Genomic DNA, 17,462 nt, shown 5'->3' on the forward strand with positions numbered 1-17,462 from the left:
CTGATCTTAGAAATATGGAGTTAATGGGAGGTGGGTTGTTCTTGCTGGGTTTTCATAATTCAATTCAGTCGAATGTATCGTATTATGATCGTTGTATCATAAATCCAAATGTTGGTTAGAGAAACTTAGATTATTTGAGATATTATGTGTGGTGTACAAGTTAGACTGTTGAGTGGTATGTGTTACAACGAATTGTGAAGAGTAATGTTTACCAATTTATTAAACCACATAGTTGCAAGCTATGTGGCCTCTAATCAGTAAGAAATAAACATGTTAATTAATACTTGAATAGTAATTCAATTATCAACAATCAGGTTAGATGATATAAATCTAAGGTTTCGACACAGAGAATTAGTGACAGAGTATATGAAAGTTTGACTTGAAAGGGCTGTGTTTGACCACGTGTATGATTATTCTTTGGTCATATCCCATTAGTCGATACGACGTACATATAATTGGACCATCCATCTTGGACCTTTTCATTTTGCACGAACATGTTTGAATGTCTCGTACAAAATTGTTCCGTGCGGTTTGCTTGTTTGACTAAAATTTCAGAAAACCGTTGCAAATCTAAAGAAAGTGAATTCTGTTAAAATATTAATGGGCTCCGAAGGCGTTGGCTGTGGAGAAACAAAATGGTGACATGACTTTAAAATTACACGCATAATTCAAATACAACATTCCCCAACTGGCATTTTCTTTTTCATTTTTTTCACAGATCACTGAAATGTACCTATCTTTCTTGTCAAATTGTTGGAGTTTTCTGACTAGCGGCTGTAAACGATGTAGTTTCAGTATCGCAAAATATCCTCCCAGGCTATCCGCCCCTCGCCACGGGAACTATACATTTTATGGGGCTTATAATTCCCAATTCCAAAAGGGTATCAAGTTGGTTACCTAGAACAGATTATTATCTGCTGGGACCAGACTTCCCCTCCATGCCATCTTCATCCTCGTCAACATAACTCACACGGTCTACAGATGGCCGCTTCAATCTCTGGAATATCTCGTCGAGGGAATCGTTAGAAGATGCACGAGATAGGTCTTCAGTAACTTGAACTTGGCGCAAGGGAATGAATTTTTTGGCTGCTATGTTTGCCTTGAAATTTTGAAAACCATTTTTCATTGATTCCCACTTTGAGGACAAACCAGTAGGTAACCCTCCTGCCGTGCTATCAGGGTTAGAGTTGCCTTCATCAAGCAAGGAGACTTTGGCAGCAGAAATATTCTTCTCCACCGGATTTGCATTCGAAGATGATTGCCTGCTCTGATCTCTAATGGCAGCATACTTGTTGCTGATGGCTTCTTTGCTTGAGCCATATCTACTACGAGATTCTTCTTTCAAAGATTTTGACGGAGTTCCATTTGCACCCTCAGTGCCCAGACTGGTTGTTGCTTTCAGTTCAACATGAGTCCTATCCTGAAAATTCAACACTTTTTAAGTTAGGAAACAAACTATACGCGTGAAGAAGAAAAACGATAACGTGAACTGGAAAAGAAAATCACATATTAGGATGGCTACAGTATGCCAATAATTTATTAAGCAAATCCAAACATCTTGTGTGCTAACAATTAATGTACCATGTTGTTGCTGCCAGCCTCAACATCCGTGCTGTTGAAATTCCTAGCTAAGGGGATCACATGTTCACCAACTTTCAGACCTTGTTCAATCCAAGATCGTTCTGAGGAAACAAGGACAAGTTAGTCATTCTCAAAAGAGATGGAAAATTCAAACCAAAAAGAGAAAAAGGATACTAAATTCACAGATGGCCAGCCCGAGTGATAGAAGTCTATGCCTTCTTAGAAGAGCAGATCATGGCATATGCTTACCCTTTTGTAAGATAATTAATCCAGATGGATCAAAACCATCCATATCATCAGTTTCGGTTTGAAATTTAAATCGCTTCCAGCTCCCAAAAAAATTAATTATGCGGTCAAAAAAATTGCAGGCAACCAACAGGGTGTACACAACCATGATAAGTGGATATATTCTGTTAAACTCACTCCCAAAGAAAGGGACAGCTTGATCAATGTTTCCCATTCGCTGCCATAAAAAAATCCCAAATACAACGGTAAAGTAGTCAGTTGCTAAATAGAGGAAGGGGAAGTTCACAAACAGGTCAAAATCTAATATATCTACTGCTCAACCCAAAACTACACGAGAAACAACATTACTGTTATGTTTACAAGCGGATTTACAATTGATGAGAAACTAATTTTTTGGTCAATTATTTTTAATTGCTGAGAAAACTAATTTTTTTAATCAATCAGGAAGTATTTTGAAAACATAAGAACCCAACCAGAGAAAAATAATGTTACTCATGAATGTTATTATGTTAAGAAAAGAGGGCATCACTTGTGAAAGAAACAGATCCACATGCTACAGAAGATTTTTAACTTTTATTTTTGTTACAGACTTACAGTTGCCCAAGAGTATTTGGATTTAAATTAAAATCTTGAGAAAAGTTTGAAAGCTTTTAAATTGGCTTTTGCTACAAGGATCCCTTGTGACTATAAGTACAAATAGAAAGGATGATGAGTAATAGAGGAACAGATGAGATGGATGAGAGAAATACCTTTTCAAATATAGTCTTATGTTCACCAAGACGAATGAGATTAAGGAAATTGTATGAAACTGGAGGAGCATAACGAGCAACCATCCTGGAAGATATGATGATAATGGAACATGAGTACTGTTTTAACGAAACATGAGTTAGACCTTAAAGTTGTAAAACTAGAGTTCAGATCAAAACTTACGAGCATATCATAAGCAAGTTGACTGAGCTTGTTTGCTTGGGTGTTAATGAGTAAAACATCAACATACCAATTTTGAACAAGGAGTAGTATGTGCAGATGCACATATACATCAAAGGAACAAAGGCAAATACCTGGGAAATAGTTGAGTAAACAAATTTACATTAGTGAGCAGTAGGGTGATAAAAAGAATGCAACAGCGTTCCTTCAAATAAGGAGACCAGACACGTTATATAAGAAGATCAATGCACTTCTGAACATTTCTATCATTCTATATGCAACTTGTCACAAAGATGTATCATCCAAGTCCAATGAACATATGCACCTAGTTTTGTTCAATTTTTTCTTCCAAACACTATGTCCAGCACTGAAACCTGGGCCAGAAACATCAACCTTCAAAAATAAAAATTGACAGAACTTTCTCCTACACCAATTGCAAAATGTCCACAAAACAAAAAGACTACAACTTACAAAAACACATATCACCCACCTGTACAAGAACCTCTTGCTTTCCAACAGAATTGATGAGAATTGAAAAGAGAGATAGATCAACTCGAGGAAGAAGAGTTGCCTCTGCTAAAAGAATAGCAACTGAAATAATACCAAGTATGATAGACAAAAGTTTCTCAACTTCTTTTCTTAGTATGCAGCGCCAAAAGAATTCTGCAAAGGGACAGAATCAATCTTGATTTCAGTTTAGAGCTTGACCTTCTAATATTCAAACAAGATAAAGCTTCAATTTCAATTAATTTTATGTTTCATTACCAAAAATATAATATTGAGATTTAAGAGCATCTCCGAGGGAGTATAAAAATGCGTAGGCAAATGAGAAGGCAAACAAGGTTTGAGTAGCCATATAGGCTATTTCATCCTCAAAGCAAATGGGTATATGAGGCCCGCACTTTTTACAATAAAATATATCACTGGGTCCCACAAGTTTTACCATTTACAACTTTTGTGGTTCAAAAAAAAAAATTAAAACAATATAATACAACTTTGCCTACTTGGTTTGCCTAGTTCCATCAAGTGACCCATTTTTTTTTTATGAGGCCCATGGGTAGGCAATATGCAACCTAGGTTCGTATAGTACAATTTTGCCAACTTGGCATACTCCCTTGGAGATACTCTAAGAAGCTTTATGGTGAAAAGATGCATGAAAATAAAGGAACTTAAAAAATAAAATAACTCAATCTTACAAATACATTCTCAACATAAGAACACATAGCGGGTTTATCAAGAATGTGTTTTAATAGCCACGATAAGACAATATAAAGTGTTCACATGTAAGTATCCTATTTAAATGAAAGCATACACAAGACCCTCCATGCAACTTAACAAAACAACTTGGCACTCATAGCTCAGCCATGCCAAGTACTTAAAATTTAATGTAGAAATGAATTATAAGATCTGAATGTTACCTATTGTATCAACAAGAGATCCTAATCTGCCATTTCGAGTAGGTCTGAAGCTTGAGACATATTTCCTGAAATGGTAGCATTTACTTATAAGATCAAGAGCATATTTGAGGGATCCCTCAACGGAAGGGGACTGATACACACACACACACGTATTCTCTTGCCAGACAGTCTAACATCTAATGCTGTCTGATTGTTACTGTGGACCATTATTCACATGGATTCTTGTTTGCATGCGTGATCAAATATTGACACTTTGGCAACATAATGAGAACATTACCCCATATATACACAAGTGCGTGCACGTTGGTGTGCGTGTGTAGGATAAATATAATGATGGAATAAGAATAGAGAAAAGCAGAATCAGAGGCATACCATCCAGTAGAACTCCGACGTTCATAATTTTTTATAGTATCTTCAAGTTCAAGGGCCTCCATAACATAGGTCATATACTCACTGCAAAACTAATGTTAAATTTTAGATAAAATGAACCTTACTATTATGATTATAAATCTGGTAGAATACTGAATCCGAAGGTGAAAAATAGTATGACTGTGGATCCTAAATTCATAATAAAAACTTGAATCACACGGTATTATTAAAAAAAAATCATATACATTTATTTGTGACAATAAGCAGTAATCAATCTATAGAGATATCAGTACTTATTTATATACACTGATTTCATGGCCGTGCATCCAGTAGAAAACAGTACGCAAACCTTCACTTACATCCTGATCTATAACACAAAAGGTGAACATAGCAACATAACAGCACAGCAACACTATAAAGGAAAAAATTCAGGACGAAAAACTTCTTCTCATATCAGCAACCTGATTGATAAAGCATTACTGCATAGATTGAACTAAATATACAATTTCAACAAATAAGTTTTCCACTACTGAGCGGAAAGCCAAATTCTATTCAATATGGGCAAGCACATTGACACGTAAGAATGTTTTCTAATACAGATAAGCACAAAAGTAATATTTTATCCGAAAGAAAAACTAACAAAGGTCAACTAAAAGGAGCACAAATCATAAGATTGGTTTACAAGCATCAAGACAGCCAACTAAAAGAAATTTGCAAACCTATTTAGTTCCCGATCACTATGGATCACATAGAACATCTACAGCCTGAATAAACATTGGCTTAGGCACAAACAAATGCAAAATTAACTTAGGCGAATAGTATACGGATGAAGATGAAGAAATACAGCAAAGCAGTTTACCTTTTGTACCGGTAATACTCTTCCCGGGCTCCTCGAAGATGACGCCTAAGCGTTGCCATTGATTTTTCATCAGTATCATAGTCCATGTCGTTTTCACCTAATCGGCCACCTTGTGGTTTGAAGGATGGGTCCTCCCTGAACTGGTAAAAGAGGGTTCAAAATATTACAAAGAGTTCATTACAGAAATAGTGAAGATCCATTTTTATTTTCCTTTCGATTTTGTAAATAAGTAGATAAATACCATTTGAGCTAACATATTGTCTATTATATCCATGTAGGGTCTCAAAGGATCACGCTTGGACATCTGAGTGGATGTTGCTTGGGCGACCTAATGAACAAACCATTAAGTTTAGAGAAAAGTAATATAAAATAAAAGTTAAATAAAAGTACCACCATACTGCAAGAAACTGCAAAAGATACAACACAACTGTGAAAACTGGAAAGCATAGTTCATGGCTAGAGGACAAAAGGGGGGAAACATTGAAGAACTTTCAACGTTTAAGGAAACATGAGACAAATTGAGGAATTTCTCACAAGATGCTCAGGCAGAGATCAGAAAATTACAGCAAACATTTTTGAAGGAAAGTAACCAGACGCACACAGCCAAAAAGGAAACAAGGCAAATAATGTAACTTTTTCCACACAAAGACATTAACAGTCTTGCATGCACTTCCCCATGGTCATAGATACAAGATATGTTGGGAATTTGAAATCAAGTGTTGGGAAAATGTCTCTGTATGTAACGACATACCCTCTTCCTCCTCTCCCCCAACCCCTTTTGTGCATATGAACATATGAATCCTTGAAAGTCCTCTTCTTGAATCTTTAGAATGGTAAAGATTTCATTGGAGAATAATAGAAGAATACAAGATAAAAGCACGCTATTGATCTTGCATAAAACACTACTGATCTTGCAACAAACATGAAACACTACTGATCTGCTACAAACATGAAACACTACTGATCTTGCAACAAACATGAAACACTACTGATCTTGCAACAAACAAGAAACACTATTGATCTTGCATAAAAATATTGAGATTAATTCTCAGCATTAGAAATTTAAAATATAAACACCAAAGTAGGTCTGAGATCAAATGTGTGTCAACATAAGCTTTTTCTAGAACTGTGAGCCCTTGAGAGATATCCATGGCATTGATGAAGAAAAAAAATTTTGAGTCTTCGATTTCTAAGTGATATCACAGGAGAGGAAGAGAACAGTTTGGAAAAGGGAAAGTTTGAGCATAAACAAAACTACAGAGCAAGTCTTCTGCTAAGAAAAAATGTAAAATCATGCACTCTGCCAAGTCAGCTATGGAAGCAATTCCAAAATATGATTTGTTATCTGGTCAATCACATTGGTTAGAAGTAAATAAATAAATTTTTATGTATAATATTATCTGGAAAAAAAAAATCAGCACAGCCATTTTGGTTTAGCACAAAACTGTTTTTCAAATATCAACTGAATGCAAACACCTCAAATTTCACTACTGTATTTATTCAAATTGGATTGAGTTGGAATTTTGGGTTAAAGCTTGAATAGGTATTCACTTAATTCAATCAGAATAGGAAAAGAAAACAGGAGAGATCTGGTAAGATCAGCCAATCGGATTTGGCAGGTAGCTGGAAAAATGTCCACCCATAACTTGTACATGGATCTAAGTTACAGGAAGATAAATGAACAATGATAACACAACTCAGAATTTCAGAACGACGATACAAAAAATCAACTTTTTATGAATTAAGAATAGAAACGAATTTAAACGACCCTGAAAATATTGATAAATATAGCATGCCGTAATCTGCTAACAAGGAAAAGGAGAGCACAAGAAAACATGGAAGTCTTTGCATTGACAACTGAGAAAGAAAAATTACCACAATAGCATTTGAAAGATCTTGATGGGCGTCATCAAGTTTCACAGCCATTTTGGCAATTTTATGAGAAAGAACTTTTTGCCGAATAGTCCAATCAGAGTTTTTCCAAAGGCCCTTTGGGATTTCACTCAACCCAAATCCAAGAAGAAATGCACCTGTAACAAGTCCAAAAGTATTCGAGCACCCCATGGCAAAACCGAGAACACCTCCACCCCTGTTAATTAAGCAAAAAATGGAAAAAATAAATAAATAAATGAGGAATGGATAGGATAGCTCAAATAGCCAAGGAAAATCATAAAGAAAAAAAAATGATGAGCCCTGTTAGACTGGCTGTGACATTATCTTCTCCTAGTCCATGTAGCCTTCTCCACTGTGTACATGAAGCAATTTTTTTCCATCTAATTTGCACTACATGCTTATTTTTATGACCTAACTCACAGCTTGGAACAAGCAAGCCTGGCCAAAGGAGTCGAACCATTGTCCTCCCACCTTGGTGCCCATACTCGAGTTACAAGGTACTTATTCTTTTTCAACTTCAATGTAATTCAGTCCAATCATCTATTGTAGAAAGAAATGATTATTTCATAGGTTATTGGGAAAGAAGAATTTTCCACAAACATGTTAGGGACGTGAAACTCCAACGTGTGTTCTTAAATTAAACTGATACCACATCAAATTGCTCTTACTGTCAATGATAAACTATGTGCAACACACTGTTGTTAATCAATAACCAGAAGGTCGAAAGTTCTTCAATGTTTCCTTAAATCATTTCAGAACACAAAAGCAATGTTTCCTTAAATAGATAGAGGAATAATTTAGTATTTATCGCATAAATGGGTACGCAGGGCCATTTGAAATAAGAAATTAACAACTTATTTAATGTCTCTAGACTCCCTATAGGCAACATCTATGAAGAAATTAACATTGGCACGAATATAAATCAGCTTTGAAGGACAAGGAACAAACCAGTTTTTGTGCATACTGATGAGAAGAATTAATCCAATAAGACCAATAAACCCCAGAATTAGATAGAAAACCAAGTTAACATGTACACTAGTCTTCAATCTCTCTGTCACAGTGAAGTCCCCAGCATCTTCAAAACCCTGAATAAGGGGCACCACAGTCCTGCTTAGAGACAACTTAAAAGTATGAGGAAATTTGCAAGTTAGCTATAAACGCATTTATATATACATAATGCTATGATTTATCCAATCAAAGAAAAATTGAAGGGGCAGATAATCATGATTTAAAAGCTTAAAATTAGAAATGGTGCAGAATTAACACACCAAAAATTCATTAAAGAAACTCAACAATAGGGTAGAATGTTTCTAAGATTTCTATTTTACCAAAAAGTAATCTTCTGGGAAAGCGAAAACACAAATCAGCCATAGTTAGAACAAAACATATAAACTTTGAGCAAAAGGTCACAAACACAGAAAAGTCATTTAACAGAGCTTATTCGACCAAATTTTATTAAGCAATAGCATGCATTATACATGTGTCCAATGACAATAACAGATCCTTGACTATAATGTTAATCACCAAACCAAAGATAGAGGATAGTAACAGGCTAACAGCCAGATAATATACTAACTGGAATCTTGAACTAAACTCGACTCAACTACATACAACAGGGGCAAGTAAAAGAGTCAATTAATTTCCATGTTGCATACCAAGTTAATAAAAATGTACTCCAATATGACCAGCTCCAAAAGAAAGAGATTCCTCCACTCTCAATATGGTTTATCGTCTGCAAAAGTAATCACAAAATCAGAAGCATTCGCAAAACCGCTAATTGTTGCATAGCCAAAACAATTACGAACATAACAACTTGAGCCAGTACATAAAGTAACAGATAGTCCTGAGTTGACAAATATGCAATAGGTAAGTCGAACAATAAAAGGATGTTTTCTCACAACGAAACTAATTTTTGACATAATTTCAATGTTAAAGAGATCAACTGCATACTAATATAACGTAAAACTAAAGTCCACAACAGGCTTACTTTCATTTTCGAACCGAAAAACAAATGCTTGCTGATACAAAATCCGCCACCGCAATTTAAAGAAAAAAAAAACAAAAGGGCTTATGCATTATTACAGAAAAGAAACAGAAACCTAGAAAAAAAAGATAGGCGAGCTAAACTGAGCTGCAGAGAAATGTAGTAAACAACCAGCTGCAAAACTTTCTAAAAAAACGCACCCAGTTGATTAAAAGACCTCCAAATTCAGAAATTTACAAAACCCTAATAACCGAATCGAATTCAAACAACCATAAACCGAACGAAACGACGCCGAAATTGGGTTTGGAAAAAGTACCGTCCATATGTCGGCCGGCACAATGACGATGATGGAGAGAGAACAAAACCAAGTGTACCCAACGGTGAGCATAACATATCGAGGGACCTCCGGGCCGGCGAAGTACTTGAGCGTGAAAAGGACCATGCCCAAGGTCAGGGGGAGAGAGATCAGGTAGAAGACCCACATCTCTCCTTCTTCTTCTTCTTCTCTAGCAAATACGACGTAGTTCTGTGAAACGAGTCAATTGGATCCGAGGACCCGATCGCTGCAAATGCGAGGACTGGACGGCCCCCGGCGTTTGGTTGCTTTGCTCCGTGGCATGCGGTCAGAAAGTCTAAGGAGGTCGGAGAAAGGAGAGTTGACAGAAATGTGGAAACGTGTAAATATATGCGTTTTATTGGATTTGGGCTTTTGGAAAAGTAGGTCCACAATCCATAAGGCGGTCTGGAATCGTGATCTGTGAGAGAGAGTTGGACTTGAAGAAAACCGTTGGGTGCGTTTCTTTCCTTCAATTGTGAACCACAGCAACGTTTTTGTTTTTAATTTGCTTATTTGCCTAAACTAATGAAATTTAATATGATGTGATGTTTCTATCGAAATATTTTTCTCACCCATCCCTTTTTCTTGTTTTTTTAGTTAAACGATAGCGTTGCTAAGTTAAATCATTATTAGAGAAGAGAACTCGGTAAGGATCGAGCTCGCACCAGAGTGCGTAGGTACAACTGCTTTCGCCTTTGCAGTAAAGCGCCGTCTGCATTTGCTCACCAATTTTAATCGTATGTGGTAGTGATGCGCATCATTCTCCTGATTGTGGTTAGATGAGTTTGCTTTTTTTTTAATTAATATTATTAAGTGGAGGGAAAAGATGAGGATTCGAAACTATTACAATAATCTAGGAGATGGAGAATTTCGAACTAGGGACTCATGGTGAAAACTCAACATCCTATCCACTAAGATATTAGACCACGTGCAGTTAGAGTTTGATTGGATCTACCTACTATACAAATCTTAAAATTCAAACTCATATAGATGCTCAAAATTGGTGAGGTCAACAAAGACCAAGATGGTCGTGTGTCGGCTTTTGGTGGGCTCGAGGTTTGTGACTGACAAGAAATAGACAACGGATTTTTAAGTGGTTCATCCTTCAAAACTGAACTACGTCTATTGAATCTCTTGAATAGATTGAATATAAGGTTACAACAGCTCAACTTAACACTATATTTTCTCCGTCAATTCACCTGGCCCCTTTTAAGGAGTACTTGTCATCCTAAATGAGCTCCCATTCTCTGGGCTCAAGTGTATCATCTCCTTTGTATTTAGCATGCAGCATACACAGGTTTGAATTGCTAGATGTCCCTCCGCCCTTTGACCAACACGTGGCAACGAGGTGATATTTGCGCAGGTCCACTTGCATGATTTCTTGGGACAACGCATGCTGAGCGCCTTGTTCAGCTGTGGAGTTGGTGCAAACCTGCACCCAAGCACCCCATCTATTAGCCTTTTATGTCCCTTCATAGTCCTCTGTTCCCTCAGTTGGCTGCCATGTTGTCTAGAGTTGATATCTAAGTAAGCTCGCCCCTCTATTCTTGGGACCTCATGCCATAAAGGCCAACTTGCCCCTTAGTTCGAAAATACTTTATGGGAAAGCGCTTAGTCTAGTAGCTGCTAGGACATCTGGAGGCCATGTGCTCCTAAAGTGTTGGAGATCGTTCTTCCAGAGCCTTAGCCTTCCTTAGGTCGGTATTCCCTTTGGCCTGTTCGTCTTTGGGTATGTCGGTGTCCGGAAGAACCCTGCGATAACAAGGGGCATTGTAGTTCAATTATTTTTGGCGAAGACTTGTGACCCCAAGCATGGGGGCTGGATTTATAATAATAGAGATGGAAAAAAATTTCCAAATATTTCCATGAGTCTTGAAGCCATATAGTAGTACTCCTCTTCAGTCACAGATCAAGGATTCTTACACATAGGGACTTGTGTACAAGTTTCAAAAAAATTTAGACGAAAAATAACAAAAAATTAAACGATATTACTATCATTCATAAATTACAGTAAATATCATCATTTTAAGCCACAAGGCCTACAATTATATTAAGCTCATTTTTTGGCTTGTCTTTGGATCCCAAGATTTGAAGCTTGAGAGCTAAAACACCAAGAGACCAAAATTTCTCCGTATTCTAGATACCAAGGCTTGGATTTTGCGGTCGGACTTCACCTCTTCTACCAGCTGCTTAATTGATTCTGGATTTTGGATTTGTTGGAGGATCTACCGCCCTTACCTTTGTAGGTATTTCTGGAGGAAAGAGTCCTCCGTCCTCCGCGGGCTGCTGTCATGGCACGTCGTCTCTGCTTGCTCAAGCCCTTTACCAGCTCAGCATCATTTCCATTTTCGGTGTCATTATCTCCCTCCTGCTGAAACAAACTATTGTGAGTGCTTTCCATACCATTTGTGTAATGTAAAACAAACTGATTTTCTTAGAGTTTGAAGAATAATTATATCACAGTTTATATTCACTTTCACTCACTAGAATTAACTTTAATTTAGCAAAACTGACTTCATTAACAAAATAACAAACTCTTAACAATCTTGACTTAGTTGCTTAGCGTATGCATCCACACGCTATTTACCCATGACGTATATATAAGTTACCTAATATCTGCCAGGCCACGATTGACCGTACACTCCAAAGCCTAAATAATCCTAACTTCAATTCCATGTAGGAAGCACAATATAAAGACAATTTCAGGACTTACCTTGTCACTCACATCTTCACATTCGGGTTTACTGCTCGGGCCTGCTTCACAGTTTCTTAGATTGTCCTCTGCTCCTTCCTCTTCCTGCTTTAAATTTGAAGTCTGGTCCTGAATTATAATAACAAAGTGTTAAAGTATGAACTTACAATATGCAAGAAAGCATCTCCAAGTAAATAAGGACCACTGAAATAAAGAACTCAAAATAATTTGCCATAATGTCTCTCCAAGTAAGATGAAATTATACAAGTCAGTCATTTTCACAAGCTGATTTCACTAATCTTCATTTTGTACATAAAGAATCACTTCAGATCTCAGATTGCGACTCGGATCACTTCCATTTCTTCGTGACATCAACAAGCAATTGAAAAACGTACCTGATCTAACAAATTCAATGAATCAACACCCTCTATGTTTGATTCATTTAACGCAGAGTTGTCTGTGTCATCTTCAGTACCTTCATCAGCAGAACTAGCATCCTTATCCAAACTTCCTTCAATGAACTGGACGTAACGGCATGATATTGAGAACATTATAACAACAAAACAGAAAAACAATATTGACCTTGCAGATGTCTTGAATACGACTGAAAAAGCATTTTTGGTTAAATTAACTTGATCATAAATAGATAGGACACTATATTGTGACCACAAAGTGGACTATACACTCGACTCGATAACCCAATGAAACGTTTTCCAAAAAGGGTGGAACATCTTCCTTGCAAGAACAATATGAGTGTCTGGCTCCAAAATTCAAATCGAGAATGTATACGAATCTACCATGCTTCACAACTATACAATACCTTCTCAATCTCTTCCTGATCCTTCCTAGTAAACCCACTGGCAGCAAGTTCCTTGTCAAGAAAAACAGCATCCTTGGCTATTGAAGAAAAACAAAGCCTCCCACTTTCATCTGTGTCTACCTCTGTTCTATCAATATCATCTCTGCACTCTTGAAAATTCATGTTGAACCTGAGAGAAAAAGAAAAAATCTTAACAAGCTAGACAGAACCTTTATCCCCAAACCCCAATATTTTGTATCCCCATGCTACCGGCACATACCCTAACCTCAGGCAGATAAATGAAAAGTAAAAAGACAATGCCATATAATAATGATCTTAAAGAAAATGATGAAATCAGAGCAGTCAATAAAAAAGCAGAATTGTTCGTTGCACAAGGCCTATATGTTATTGTTCAGTGTATTGCTTTTAAACTAATGTTATTAAGAAAATGGTGCCAAATGTCATCTGGATGCATTCCTTCTGTCAACCCAACTAGAAATGCTGTTCAGGGATTTCACAACCTTGAATATTATTTACAAAAATTCAGATAGTGAAAAGAAATTGCATTAACTTGTTAGAAACAAAAGAACACTGACCTCTTTCTAAAAAACTTAAAGACACATTCAACATCACGGTCAAAGTACCTGAAACACGGGAACTTCATGAGAATGTGATATCTGATAAACAAAACTTTTAGGCAAATAAACAAATCAAATCACTTAGAAAATCAACTATAAATGACTGGAACTTGTAAGAAGCAGATCCTACATCTGTGCATTATGATGTGATACAGACACCATCTGTGGAAAATCAATCATGGTGACCTTCTCGTCATCATCAATCTAAAAGAACAGAAAATTAGAAATTACTTACGCGTTTACCAATGAGTTGAAACAAGAAACTAATAAGGCATTTGGAGTGCATATATTAACTGAAATACTAATACAACATATAGAAAAACTGTACCAAGTGAGAGCAGAAGTAGGAAACACAGTGTTGTAGAAATAATAAAATATCAGAGACTGCCTTAAATGCATACCATAATGTTAAATTCATTGAAGTCACAGTGAATTAAACCATGTTCAGCAAGGCGAACGACAAGTCCGATGATTGTTTCAAAAACCACCTCTGGGTTCTGCAGTTGCTTCACCTGCACACTGTATAGGACAGAAGTGAATTCCAAAGCTCAAAGCAGCATGATCGTTTTTATTTATTTTTTTTTTGTTATTGGCTCAGTATATGCCACATCAGAACTTAACGTCTAATTAGACAGTGAAATTGACGGAGAGGTTAATTTGGTGAAATTTAGAAATCAAGTGGTATAAAATGCAAAAAATTGAAACTTCATGGCTCATTTTGCAAATGACCCACAAACCTTGTGGTGAAAAATGCAGTTAACCCTTTTTTTCTTTCATTTTCTAATCTTCTTTTCTTATAAAGCAAGCCAGCTCCAAAAGAAACATAAACGAACAAATTACATCTGGAAATTTCATTGTGTAACATGTTATTTCCAGGGTTTCTAATTCAATTATTATTATTTTTGGCAAAAGAAATGAAGTTTCAATGCTAACAGATTTAATTATTTGAACCAGTATATTTAAGAAGCTTACAGTGGGTATCCTTGTACAAGTGACATAATCACACAATGCCTGTTACAATCCACAGCACTTGGAACAGGAAAGCCATGCTCTTCTAAAGCCTGTTCAAGCAGAGCAAAATCATATAGACAAAATCCACATTATAAACCCACAATAGGGCAACACGAACAGATAAAAATGCCAAAAGATAGAGACAACTAACCTTCATAAAAGCAAATTCTTTGAGTGCAGCAAGGCGGGACAAGTAGAGCCAACTATAACTGCTACGATGTTTCAAGTAATCACGCTTAGTTTTTACAGCCCTAAAAGAAACTCTACCAAGCCGGTGCAACTTCATTGCCATAACCGTACCATCTTCTGTGGCGACCTCAAAGATATCTTGAAAGAAAAAGAAATTCAATCAAGAATAACGACAATGGAATGTATTACTCCTCAATTGATAACAGCCTTAATTGGTTAATAAAACAAAAGGAGAAGAAAGAGTACCATACCAGACTCTTTTCCTACGCCAATTTGACGGCCAACAGACACAAAGACTCCACGATTAACCAGAGTCTTAATTGCAAGAAAATCATAACCAAGGTAGGTGAGTCGAAACCCGTCATCTGGATGCACATGAACATGATAGCAAAAGACATAATAAGAGAAATTTTGCAACAAAAATATTGTTTGTTAGACTCAATCAGAACATGTGCATTACATTTAGAAGAGTCGTGATGCAAGAGCTTATGCCTGAGGAGATTCTTGAGAACCTTATAAGTACCACCATGCCTATAAATACAAATTTAAGGATTAGATCATCAAAGTTACAGAAAATGATGACTGATTTCGAATTCAACGACAAAAATTACATACTTGAGCGACGCTATCCGATCCACCAGTTCACAGGGTACAATTTCATGCTGCAAGAGAAATACAAATAGATATGTAAATTAGCTTTAGCCATTAGCTATGACTGAGAGATTAAAACAATTTCGAACAAAAGGAAAGTAGAGGCATTTACTTACATTTCTCATTCCCATTTCCACAGCAGTGAGAACCCTAAAATCATCTTTGGAGAGGTATCTCAACATGTTCACATCCAGCTTCATTCTGCTGTTTCGCTTTCTCTGCTGCTTATTTGAGCCTTGGGAATCCTAGTGCTGGGCTCGGAAGGGGAAGTTCCGATCGGTTCGGTTCGGTCGTGGTGGTGGTTCGCGGTAGTGGTGTCTGATTCGCGGTGCCGGGGTGGTAGTGGCTGAATCAGTGGTAGCGGCGATGGTTTTGACGGCGATGAGGGAAAGAGACAAAGGGGAAGCAGGTCTGAGGTGGTGGAGGTCGATGACAGAGGGAGGAGATGGAGAGGGGGAGATGGAGAAAATTGCAGACGGAAAGAGACTGCCGGCGTCAAACTTGCTAGGGTTTAGAACTGGAACTTTAACAAAGGTTTGGTGGTACTGTTTACTTTAGTAGAATTTTATGGATACTGTTTAATTTAATGAAAAATCAAATATTTACATTAAAAATTAATCCCGGTATTATTTATTTTATCCTTTATTTTATATTTATCATTCAAACTCAAAGTTTTCATTCAAGTCATTTTCATTACTTTTCCTTTTTAGATTTGTGTTTTCACTTTCCTGTTCTACTTCAGTGGTGAAGTGCTTCTACTGTTCTACACCCTTTGGGAGTTAAGGGATTCGATTTGTAATATCTGTTATAATTTTAATTTATAATGCAACCATTTCGACTAAGGGGTGGGATTCATACACCAATGAAAATAATTTGGTTCAAACTCGCTTTCGATGAGAATTAAATTTAAGATCTCTCACTTACAATTGAAGATAAATACTATTAAGCGACTCCTTAAATAATATTTAAGAAAATCGAAATTCTGGTACACAGAACCATGAATTAGAAGTGCATAAAACCAACCTAGAATTATAAAGTTGCAAACCCAAATATGGTTGAATGGTTGGTTTATTTTGGGGTGTGCTATTCACACACCTCATTTAACTTCTCACACACCCCTTGATAATTTTTATCCGTTGATCTTCTTCAATTCATCTGATCCGACGGCCGAAAATTAAAAAGGTGTGTGAGAAGTAAAATGGGGTGTGTGGATATCACACCCCTTTATTTTTTGTGCAATTTGTGGAGGCATAAATTAACCAAATAAAAGGACACGTGAACTTCACGCTTGCCAAGACAATTTTACCTTTGACGTCATGAGCATACCACAAACCATTCAAAGGAATGTGGCATCTGTATGCCCTCCAAGAGGGACCATGACTCCTCGTCTACCCACTCACCTCCAGCATCTTCTTCTCACCATAGTGGAAAGATGAAAAAACTTTGCGTTGGTGCCTCCGTCCTTCAACCAATTAATTCTCGAGGGTTGCTTCTAGTGTTGCTCTTCCCTACTCCGTAATTCAAATGGTTAGTTGTTTATCTCAGTTTCACATACATAACTTTGTGAACACATGAACGAGCCTATAAAATTGTCAATCCTTATGTCCACCAATGTAATATTTTTCCACTCATTTTGTAACTAAAGTATGGATAACAAAAGAATATAATGTGAGTGAAAAAAAAAACCGAGTGGGTGGACTATGGACATAATAGCACTATCTTCCTCATCCATCTGAAAACATCTTGTGCATGGACACAATTTTGTAGAAGGATTATCTCGCCTCCTATTCTGATCCCATTCCCTCATCTTCTCTCACAAATTGTTTTTTGTCTTCTCTTGGCTATTAAAATGTAACACAAAATATTGA

General features: G+C 36.7%; 2 protein-coding genes across 3 annotated transcripts; both read right to left on the bottom strand.

Moving 5' to 3' along the window:
* Positions 1 to 621: 621 nt before the first annotated feature.
* On the bottom strand, positions 622 to 10,082 carry LOC103401626 (uncharacterized). Its single transcript, XM_008340339.4, has 14 exons — positions 9,594 to 10,082; positions 8,949 to 9,025; positions 8,242 to 8,400; positions 7,276 to 7,489; positions 5,642 to 5,728; positions 5,401 to 5,540; positions 4,545 to 4,625; positions 4,173 to 4,237; positions 3,245 to 3,417; positions 2,758 to 2,888; positions 2,577 to 2,661; positions 1,831 to 2,044; positions 1,582 to 1,682; positions 622 to 1,420 (listed from the first exon to the last, which is right to left on the bottom strand). Exons 1-14 carry the CDS (start codon positions 9,759 to 9,761, stop codon positions 911 to 913), a joined length of 2,205 nt encoding a protein of 734 aa, XP_008338561.3. The 5' UTR covers positions 9,762 to 10,082; the 3' UTR covers positions 622 to 910.
* A 1,392-nt stretch (positions 10,083 to 11,474) lies between these two features.
* Positions 11,475 to 16,150, bottom strand: LOC103401627 (serine/threonine-protein kinase rio2-like). Of its 2 annotated transcripts, none has more exons than XM_008340341.4 (13): positions 15,711 to 16,150; positions 15,559 to 15,605; positions 15,404 to 15,474; positions 15,195 to 15,308; positions 14,906 to 15,081; positions 14,716 to 14,804; positions 14,145 to 14,262; positions 13,874 to 13,947; positions 13,702 to 13,749; positions 13,127 to 13,295; positions 12,702 to 12,827; positions 12,328 to 12,435; positions 11,475 to 11,982 (listed from the first exon to the last, which is right to left on the bottom strand). In XM_008340341.4, exons 1-13 carry the CDS (start codon positions 15,792 to 15,794, stop codon positions 11,794 to 11,796), a joined length of 1,413 nt encoding a protein of 470 aa, XP_008338563.3. In that variant the 5' UTR covers positions 15,795 to 16,150; the 3' UTR covers positions 11,475 to 11,793. The 2 variants fall into 2 exon arrangements, with proteins under 2 accessions (XP_008338563.3, XP_008338562.3); XM_008340340.4 differs by having other exon boundaries at positions 11,475 to 11,985; positions 15,711 to 16,121.
* Positions 16,151 to 17,462: the final 1,312 nt, after the last annotated feature.

This window comes from Malus domestica, chromosome 15 (genome assembly GCF_042453785.1).
Source record: "Malus domestica chromosome 15, GDT2T_hap1".
Classification (NCBI taxonomy): domain Eukaryota; kingdom Viridiplantae; phylum Streptophyta; class Magnoliopsida; order Rosales; family Rosaceae; genus Malus; species Malus domestica.